Raw genomic sequence first — 10,539 nt, 5'->3', positions numbered from 1 at the left:
GTGGTAGCTCAGTGCGGTGTGCGGGGGGATTTGGTGTTATTTTTCCCAAAGGTGCCTCATCTGCACTGGAGGTGTCAGAAATTAGAGATTTCCCTCATGACCGGCTCCAATAAATGGATTAAAACCAAAGCACAGCAGCAAAAATATTGAAAGTATACTATTTATAAAAGAAATGTAAAACAACGAATGTGTCTTTGATGAATATGATGAATATGATGATGAATAGGAAACCTCCCAATCTTTTCCAGCGTTATTCCCAACTGTCAGTTTAGATCAAAGACTGCACGCTTGAAAACCTTTACGGCAAATCAACTGGATGAAATTAAAGATCCCTCTGGTCTTTTTTATATTCTCCCTTTTCAGAAAGTAAGTAAGATATTCTGAATTGAACCTTAAAGCCAAGTGTAAATTGGTGTTTTAAGGAATAGTTTTCATACAATACGTTCCGACTGCAGGGTTATACTTAGTATCATACAAGAATCAAATTCATCAGTGTGAAGTATAACAGTCATAGAATCAGAGGATCATTTAGGTTGGAAAAGACCCTTAAGTTCAAGTCCAACCATAAACCTAGGACTGCCAAGTCCACCACTAAAGCATGTCCTTAAGTGCCACATCTACACATCTTTTAAATACCTTCAGGGATAGTGGCTTAACCACTTCCCTGGGCCTGTCTCAATGCTTGACAACTTTCAGTGAAGAAATTTTTCCCAAGATCCAATCTAAACCTCCCCTGGTGCAACCTGAGGCCATTTCCTCTTGTCCTATTGCTTGTTACTTGGGAGAAGAGATCGACCCCCACCTCGCTACACCCTCCTTTCAGGTAGTTGTAGAGAGTGATAAGGTCTCCCCTCAGCCTCCTTTTCTCCAGGCTAAACAACCCCAGCTCCCTCAGCCGCTCCCCATCAGACTTGTGCTCCAGAGCCTTCACCACCTTTGTTGCCCTTCTTTGGACACGCTCCAGCACCTCAAGGTCTTTCTTGTAGTGAGGGACCCAGAACTGAACACAGTAGTCAAGGTACGGCCTCACCAGTACTACGTACAGGGGGACGATCCATAGTCCTTCCCTAGTCCTGCTCACCACACTGTTCCCGATACAAGCCAGGATGCGGTTGGCCTTCTTGGCTACCTGGGCACACTGCTGGCTCATGTTCAGCTGGCTGTCTACCAACCCCCTCAGGTCCTTTTCCAAAAGGCAGCTTTTCAGCCACTCTTCCCCAATTTGGTTGTAGCATTGCTTGGGGTTGTTGTGACCCAAATACAGGACCCAGCACTGAGCCTTGTAGAACCTCATACAATTGGCCTTGATCTGTCAATCCAGCCCAGCAGATCCCTCTGCAGAGCCTTCCTACCCTCAAGCAGATCAACACTCCCACCTAGCCTGGTGTCGTCTGCAAACTGAGGGTGCACTCGATCCCCTTGTCCAGATCATTGATAAAGACATTAAACAGAACTGGCCCCAGTACTGAGCCCTGGGGAACACCACTTCTGACCAGCCGCCAGCTGGATTTAACTCCGTTCACCACCACTCTTTGGGCCTGACCACTCAGCCAGTTTTTCACCCAGTGAAGTGTACACCTGTCCAAGCCATGAGCAGCCAAGTTTCTCCAGGAGAATGCTGTGGGAAATGGTATCAAAGGCTTTATTAAAGTCTAGGTAGACAACATCCACAGCCTTGCCCTCATCCACTAAGCGGGCCACCTTGTCACAGAAGGAGATCTGGTTAGCCAGGCAGGACCTGCCTTTCGTAAACCCATGGTGACATTTAATCCTTCCCATTGAAATGTGAATTTAGACATTTTTTCTCTCAAATTTCTTTATATTACCAGTCTATCAATCAATTGACATTTTTTGAGTTCTAGTAATTTTTTTGTATGATTTCATTTTCTAAATAATTTAATTTTTTTTCTAAATTCCTACAGGGTTACTTGGTGAACTGGGATGTCCAGAGACAGGTTTGGGATTATCTTTTTGGAAAAGAAATGTATCAAGTAAGAGCCTTTTTTTAATTACAGATTTTGTGTAGGTTAAATACTGATGAATGGAATTAACGTAAGTACATCAAATATTAAATACAACTGGTGAGCTTACTGTTCTCGTTGAAAGTACCTTCAATTAGAAGTCACGGGGATTTATTTTCTTGCAAACTGAAGAAATTTTTACTTTGAGCTCTGGTGTAGGAATTTAAAAAGCATTTTAATTTTTTAGTCTTGTGTGTATTCATAGGAGTTCATAAGTGTATTCATGAGGAGTTCAGTTCACATATGTTAAGAAATTCACATCTATATAATTAAGAGTTCAAGTTAGTAAATAATAATTATAGACAGATACAATGTGGCTTAGAATTCAAGAAACTGTTGATGTAAAAGAGAATGATGAGCTAGGTCAGGAGCCAAAAGACATACACATGAAGTAACCATCTTTGGCTAACCGTTTTTTACCTGTAAATTGAATGTATAAAATATACATATATGATATTTAATTTTTCTTATTTATCACATGACTTGTATTTAGCACAAGAAGTGTACTAAGGCTTCCGTTTTATTTTTTTCCTTTAAAAAAAATTATATACTCTGAACGTTTTGGGGTTTCATAACACCTAGGAGGCAGAATGGTACTGAGAATGAAAGTAATGGCTCAAAATATCTTAGTCTTCATCCAGAAAAATATACAGTGCTGGCTTTTGATACTTGGCTTTCATTTTAATTTTGGAATTAGATTCAACTTAGTCATGGTTTTGAGGAGAATTTGGTTTTAACTCTTTTTCATGAGTGAAGACTACAGAGAGATACAGCTGGTAATACGTTTAGGGCCATATCCAGTTATGATTGAAGTAAGACTATGAAGTCGTCTTTAAAGGAGTTTGAGGTATCAGTAACTGCAGAAAGTCCAAGATCTTTTGCTGGCCTCATTAGAGGTCACTGGGAGTTTTATTATTGATTCTACTTTGCGCAGCCCTTCATCTTTGGTTATTAGATAAGTAAGTTTGTGATGCAAGTGCTAAGCTGTTGAAGAGACTTACCTTTCTGTAATTGACAAGATTAGTGTAAAGTATCTTACGTTAGTATTGTAGTGTTCCTTTACGGGTATCTCTTTAAAGTGTTGGATTACTGTTTGTAAGGATGGTAACAGGAGCAGAATATCTATGAAGGTGTTCCCTTCTATTATGTTTTTGCCCATTAATTTGATAAAGTTGTATCACTGTGTAAGAAGTTTTTAAAAAAACCTAAAACTTTCTAAGCCTAGCTTCTACAAACAGATATGGCAAGTGGTAATCATGTCTTCAAATTGACATGATCTTCAACTGCTACAAAAGATGCTAATGGAGTATTAATTTCTAAGTTTTGTGTAATGACAGTCTTAATATATTTTTCATAGGTGGATTTTGTAGATACCAATATTATTATTACTGAACCTTATTTTAACTTCAGTTCAATACAAGAATCCATGAATGAAATTTTATTTGAAGAATATCAATTTCAAGCAGTTCTTAGAGTAAATGGTGAGTCTATCTCCTTCTAGTTTACATCTATATATTTTGAAGGTTAACATTGTAAATAAATAAATAAGCATGCATGCATATGCACACACATGTATATATAAAGATAGTAAAGAAATTACTTAATTTCCTTCCTGGCTCTTGACTAATATGCTCCTGTATGTACTCTAACTGGATTAAACTTTTTTTTTAAAAGAAATTTCAGCTATACTCTTATACTATTTTCTTAAGAGTGTCATGGTATGTATTTAAAGGCAATTTGAGGGGAGTCAGGATGACAGAGATAATGGATGGATTTTGAAACAGGATAGCATTTGAGAAAGTCTACCAAAAATTTGCATTAAGTCTTTCATAGCTTTCCTTTTTTAGGGGGGAGTGGGGCTGGGTTTTTGTTTGGTTTTGTTCTGTATTAGCAAATAAAATGCAGCATTACAATCAGGAAATGTATTGTGTCTTACAGGGAATGCATAAATAACATCACAACCCTTCTGAAAGATAGCTGGACATAGGCTACTCCTTTAGTTAGGTTTGATGAATTGTGGTGTGATCAGTCTGCTTGGACTTTAGGAGAGGAAACTGAACGTGGACTGGAATTACTGCAAAAGAATAAATGGAGGCATATATGATACTTAATTTTATCCACTGTCAAAATTAATTCATGTGTTGGCTGTAGTATTATGTATTGAGGTCTTGGAAGTCTGTCAAAGGCATTTAAAATATGAAGGAAGTACACTTCCATATCATTGCAAATTCTAAAAGTGTATGTTCATGTAAAAATAGAATGAAATCTTCTGTATTTCAGCTGGAGCTCTTAGTGCACACAGGTATTTCCGGGATAATCCATCTGAGCTATGTTGTATCATTGTGGATAGTGGATACTCTTTTACACACATTGTACCTTATTGTAGAAGTAAAAAGAAGAAAGAGGCAATCATCAGGTAAACTGCAGTAAATATTTTCCAGAAGAATTGTTTGCTATGCCTGAAGTTAATAATGACAGAATTCCTTGTGTTACTCCTTTTCTGTAGGATTAATGTTGGAGGAAAACTCTTAACCAACCATCTAAAGGAGATAATCTCTTACAGGTAAAGCACGCTGATTATCATCTTGAGAACTGGTATGAAATGAGCTAGAAGTTTGTGGGGATATTCTTACTGGTTCTGTGAATTTTAGATTAAATGCTGTTTAAAGGACAAGGGAATTTTTGTCTGTTGTAATCTGCTACCTGCCATCTTGAGCTCAAGATTAATTAAATTGAGCTTAAGCTCTTTGAAGAATTAGGCTGTTAGTTTTTAAAGTGCCAGCGCTTTTGAAGTTGCTGAGGTTACCTGTGTATTCTAAGATGTCTCAGTAGATCATCCATCAGTTTGCTAACTGATTCTATCAGTACCACAAATAAAATTCAATAGGATCAACTTTTCATTAGGATCCTTTAGCTTGGAACTTTGTCTAGGTAAAGGTCTTTGCTAGTAGAGCTAATTGCAGGATTATGGCTATACTTGTTATGAAGACATTGGGCAAATGGAGGTAGATGGTGTGTATTTATTGAACTGTGAAATAGGAAAATACTAAACTCCAGTAGGCCAGGAATGCTTTTGTAAATTGAATACAAGTTTTAGATATTGAGACAGTAGCTTTCTGTGATTTGAAAACTATGGTTGCTCATGGCCAGTGGAAAACTGGACAGGTAATGCTAAGACTTAATTATTCTCAAACTTCTGTGGTTTTGTTTTTTGTTTTTCATAGGCAGCTACATGTCATGGATGAAACACATGTAATTAATCAAGTGAAAGAAGATGTGTGTTATGTTTCTCAAGACTTTTACAAGGACATGGACATTGCCAAGTATGTATACAATGGTACTAAATGTAAAAGTTGGTACTTCTGAATAATCTGTTTGTACAAACAAATAAAATTATACTCTTAATCAGAAAATTTTCCAGTTAAGTCAAAGGAAGCCTTGTCAGTATAAAATAGTTGGGATTCTGTTGTATTTTACATTCTTCTCTTTCAGATTGAAAGGAGAGGAAAATACTGTAATGGTAGATTATGTTTTGCCAGACTTCAGCACAATCAAAAAAGGATTTTGTAAGGTAATGATAGTATAGTTTTTGAAGTATTTTTTTGACTGTTCCTCTGCACAACTCTAGTAGAGAGGACTTTCTTTTTTCTAATGCTCTATTGTAACTTCTTTTTATGCTGTGCACTAATTGGTAAAGTTTTCCTTAGGAAGTTGAGATGAAAATGAAATACTATTTTGCCAGCATAGAATCATAGAATCTTTTAGGTTGGAAAGGACCTTTAAGCTCATCGATTCCAACCATAAACCTAGCTTGGCCAAATCCACCACTAAAACAAGTCCCTAAGCACCACGTCTACATGCCTTTTAAATGCCTTCAGGGATAGTGGCTCTACCACTTCCCAGGGCAGCCTGTTCCAATGCTTGACAACCTTTTCGGTAAAGAAACTCTTCCTAAGATCCAATCTGAACCTCCTCTGGTGCAACCTGAGGCCATTTTGTCTCATCCTGTTGCTCGTTACTTGGGAGAAGAGATCAACCCCCACCTCGCTACAACCCCCTTTCAGGTCGCTGTAGAGAGCGATGAGATCTCCCCTCAGCCTCCTCTTCTCCAGGCTAAACAACCCCAGCTCCCTCAGCCGCTCCCCATCAGACTTGTGCTCCAGACCCTTCACCACCTTTGTTGCCCTTCTTTGGACATGCTCCACCACCTCAATGTCTTTCTTGTAGTGAAGGACCCAAAAGTGAACACAGTATTCGAGGTGCGGCCTCACCAGTGCCAAGCACCAGGGGACAATCACTGCCCTGGTCCTGCTGGCCACACTATTTCTGATACAGGCCAGGATGCTGTTGGCCGCCTTGGCCACCTGGGCACACTGTTGGCTCATATTCAGCCGTCTGTCGACCAACAGCCCCAGGTCTTTCTCTCCTGGGCAGCTTTCCAGCCACTCTTCCCCAATTTGGTTGTTGTGACCCAAGTGCAGGACCCAGCACTGAGCCTTATTGAATCTCATACAATTGGCTTCGGCCCATCGATTCAGCCTGTCCAGATCCCTCTGCAGAGCCTTCCTACCCTCCAACACTCCCACCTAACCTGGTCTCATATGCAAACTGACTGAGGGTGCACTCGATCCCCTTGTCCAGATCATTGATAAAGACATTAAACAGAACTGGCCCCAGTACTGAGCCCTGGGCAACACCACTTGTGACTGGCTGCCAACTGGATTTAATTCCATTCTCCACCACTGTTTGGGCTCAACCATCCAGCTGTCTTTTTTGCCCAGCAAAGAGTATGCCATAGTATTTTAGGTTCCGTTATTTAATACTTCTAGCTTTCTGTGCTTGTGCTGTGTCATACAACCTATCCATATTGTTACTGTTGGGTTTTTTTCATTTGGAAAATATTTTCCCTGCTTCGATACTTTTTTGTAAGTCTCTGAATTTCATTTAAGTACCCAAATAGGTAGAAGGTTCAAAGTCATGTTACAGAAGAGCCTGAAAAGTTTTCATACCAATGAAGACAATTTAACAATTTTATCTCATTTACTGAGTTGGCCATAGCTTTGAAAGCAGTCCCAATATTTTAAGGTCACTGTTACTCTCATGCATACCTATTTTATTTTGCTTCAGGCAAAACTGCAGTTGATAAGAGCGAAATCACTTCATATTTAATACCAGAATATTTATTATTCTTAAAAGATTTGTTGATAATACGACTTCACATAGAATATACTGCCTACCTCTGCAGTATATGAAAAAGATTAGCTGAATACTCAAGGATGTAATTTTTCTTAAGCAGTGGCTACTATTCATGTCTTTAATTTAGCCAAGGGAGGAGATGGTGTTAAGTGGAAAATACAAGACTGGTGAACAAATACTTCGTCTGACAAATGAAAGATTTGCAGTTCCAGAAATACTCTTCCATCCTTCCGATATTGGTATACAAGAGATGGGAATTCCTGAAGCCATTGTTTATTCTATTCAGAATTTACCTGAAGGTATAACCTAAAAGTATTTTGAAAAGGAGGGGGGGAGGTTGTGTTGTTTTGTTTTGTTTTTTTGTTGTCATTGTTGGGTGGCTTTTTGGTTTTTGTGTTTTTTTAAGCAGCATCAGTGTCTTAAGAAGCTAGTACTGTCAATATGCCAGTTACTAAGTTGCTGTGAACTGTTCCGTCTTCTGGTGTGTGTCACATACTCTAGAACTGATTGTCTATAAGATTCTCTGTTAAGCAGCACAGTTTTGTGGCGATTCATTGATTGGTTTCTACTCTTGTTTCAGTTAGTCGCTGTAGACTTAATTCTTCATAACAACCTTTTCTAACGTGACCTATCTGTCATGGATGCCGATGATGGAATAGACTTGAAATTAGTTTTAGTTGTGTTTTAAAGTACCTTACTTCACTGGAAGAAGAGAAAAATCAAACTGACCAAACTCAGTAATTTAAGCATCAAAGTATAAAACCTTTCTGACTGCTGTTTGTCAGAAGCAATACTAAAGCTTTCATTTTATAGACAATGTACATGTAATTAATGTTATTACTACAAAGAAGACTGTCGTAGGTTTTATAATACCACATAAGTATGACAGCATTGAGGCTATTATTTTGTACTCTTAAAAAAATTGTATCATTTAAAATCCCTTTTAAAAGGGGAATTGTGTTGGCAGACGTGAAATTTAATAGACAATATAAGAAAACAGTAGTTATCAAAGCCAAATTCTAAAAATCACAAAGAATATAGGATGATTGATCACTTTCTTGTATTTCTCAATAAAATTATTTAATTAATGGGATAATTAGATGATAATAAAATTCTTCTGTGCGTATTTCTTTCTTCTGTTCCAATTCATAACAAAATTGGGAAAAAAACCCTTTAATCTTTAAATATGTATTCAGTCTCCAACTACAGATTTACTTTTTTATTTTACAGAAATGCAGCCTCATTTCTTCAAGAACATAGTTTTGACTGGGGGAAACACCCTTTTTCCGGGCTTCAGGGATCGGGTTTATTCCGAAGTTCGATGTCTTACTCCAACTGATTATGATGTTTCTGTTGTTCTTCCTGAAAAGTAAGTTCTAAACTGTATAGAACAAGCTTTGTCCTTCTAGCAGAACAAACTATAAAGTAGGATTTCTTTTGCTGATTAAAAAGATAGATTGAGTAAAGGGGTTAATTTAAATATTAAGTGAACCAAAATTGTACAAGAAGAATGTTTTAAATCAGTGTATTTTCAGACAAACCAAATAAATTAGAGACTGCTTGCTTGCCCTGTACTTTGGCTAATAAAGTTAAGCATATAAGTAAGTGTTGTCAGGATCAGTTTTTTTATTGTAAACAGATAAATAAGACTGTATTGTCATTAAGTGGATATGTAAGTATGCAAGATTAGAGTTCAGTCTTTTACTTAGAAGAATTTTCATTTTTTTACTGAGAAGATTTTTCAGCATCTGAATGCTGCCATGTCATTATTAATGTAGCCAATGCAGGGATTTGGAAGGAGTAACATCTTTGCAGAGAGAGTATACAGTAAGACAAAACAAGTATATCTTGAAAATACAAAAAAAACTTTACTTTTTTTAAAAAGTATTATTAAAGAATATTTTTAAATATTACTAAAGAATCATTATCTGTGCAAAGTAAATACAAAAACATCTCCACGTCCTGCCCTCTTCACACCTGTCTCCAAAGAGCCACTTGGTTTTTATAAAAAGCAGTCAGTTAGCCCTGCTAAAATTTCACACTTGGTCTCATAACTTGTCTGGAGCTGGATAGTTTCATTTAGCAATCAAAAATATATTTTTAAATAGGTATGGCTAAATAAAAGTCTTGGAAATCATCACTGCATACTTCTATTTTAAATGAACTTACAAATGAATAACAATAACTTTGTTCATTTTTCAGCCCTATTACTTATTCTTGGGAAGGGGGGAAGCTCATTTCTGAAAATGATGATTTTGAAGACATGGTAGTAACTAGAGAAGATTACGAAGAACATGGACACAATATCTGTGAAGAGAAATTTGATATATAGGTAGCATAGTTTGATACATTGCCATTCCATTGTTTTACTCAGAATGGAACTCTTTGAACTACAGCCTGTTTTCTGTCTCTTGGGATTGTGTTTTAGCTTTCCTGTATTGAAGTGGGTTGGGAAAAAAAATCTTCAGAGTTTAAAAATGAAGTTTTACAAGCCTAATAGTATGAAATAATATGTTCATTGTAATTTCATTATATTCTTATCTTTTACTGATAGCTTCATTGTATTCTTACTGCAGAAAACCTCAATGCATGAGGCAATAAAAATATTGAATGTTTGTACTGGTGTGACACTAATACATAGAAAAAAATCAAGAAATTTTTTTTTTTTTTTTCAAAATTGGTATTATTCTAACTCGTGCATGCAAGTGAATGGACATCAAACTCATCTCAAAAGGTGTCTTTGAGATTGCCTATCCTGAAAAGGAATATGCGAGTTTTATTTTTGGTTATTTTAGTGAATAGTCATGAGAGGAATATACTTGAAATGTGACCACTGCTATTGAAAGTATACTTAGGCTTTGAGGAAAGAGTAATTTGAACAATTCCTTTTTAAAAAGGGGTTTTGAGTTAGTAGGTTGTGGGGTTTTGTTTTGTTTTGTTTTAAACAATGGCTGAGCAAATAAGCTTCCTGTCACTCCCCTTACCTTTCTGAAAAGGTGACATCGGAAGCAGTCTGAGGTGAACCAAAGCTTGCAGCTGTGTCCTGGGTAATCCCATCTGTGTCGTATCCATGCACTCTGGGGCATTTGTGTTTATCTAGAGTGCATGTTAGTTCCATGTACAGAGCAAAGGTGGCACCAGATCTGTTACTGTGCCATCAGCCTCTGCGCCATTGCATGCAGGAGGGGAAAGAGCAACGGTACAGGCTAATAGCCAGCTAGAAGGCTCAGAGGTCTGAACTAGTAGGGGGTATCCCACCTGGCTTGCACTCGCACAGGGTGGATAATGGACACACAGGTGCTGACGCTGATCTTGACCTGAT

General features: G+C 37.4%; 1 protein-coding gene across 1 annotated transcript; it reads left to right on the top strand.

Annotated features, from left to right (window-relative positions):
* Nucleotides 1-248: 248 nt before the first annotated feature.
* On the top strand, nt 249-9,836 carry ACTR6 (ARP6 actin-related protein 6 homolog (yeast); the record flags this gene model as incomplete). Its single annotated transcript, XM_009701962.1, has 10 exons — nt 249-366; nt 1,923-1,991; nt 3,379-3,502; nt 4,302-4,437; nt 4,528-4,584; nt 5,246-5,344; nt 5,514-5,592; nt 7,345-7,516; nt 8,448-8,586; nt 9,420-9,836. Coding segments are annotated over 10 exons (1,123 nt in total), but the record flags the coding sequence as incomplete, so codon positions are not given.
* Between the last annotated feature and the right edge of the window lie 703 nt (nt 9,837-10,539).

The sequence above is a fragment of the Cariama cristata genome, unplaced genomic scaffold, assembly GCF_000690535.1.
Source record: "Cariama cristata isolate BGI_N322 unplaced genomic scaffold, ASM69053v1 scaffold7246, whole genome shotgun sequence".
Lineage (NCBI taxonomy): Eukaryota > Metazoa > Chordata > Aves > Cariamiformes > Cariamidae > Cariama > Cariama cristata.
The sequence above is the reverse complement of the archived record's forward strand: the minus strand, read 5'-3'. Positions and strand labels throughout refer to the sequence as shown.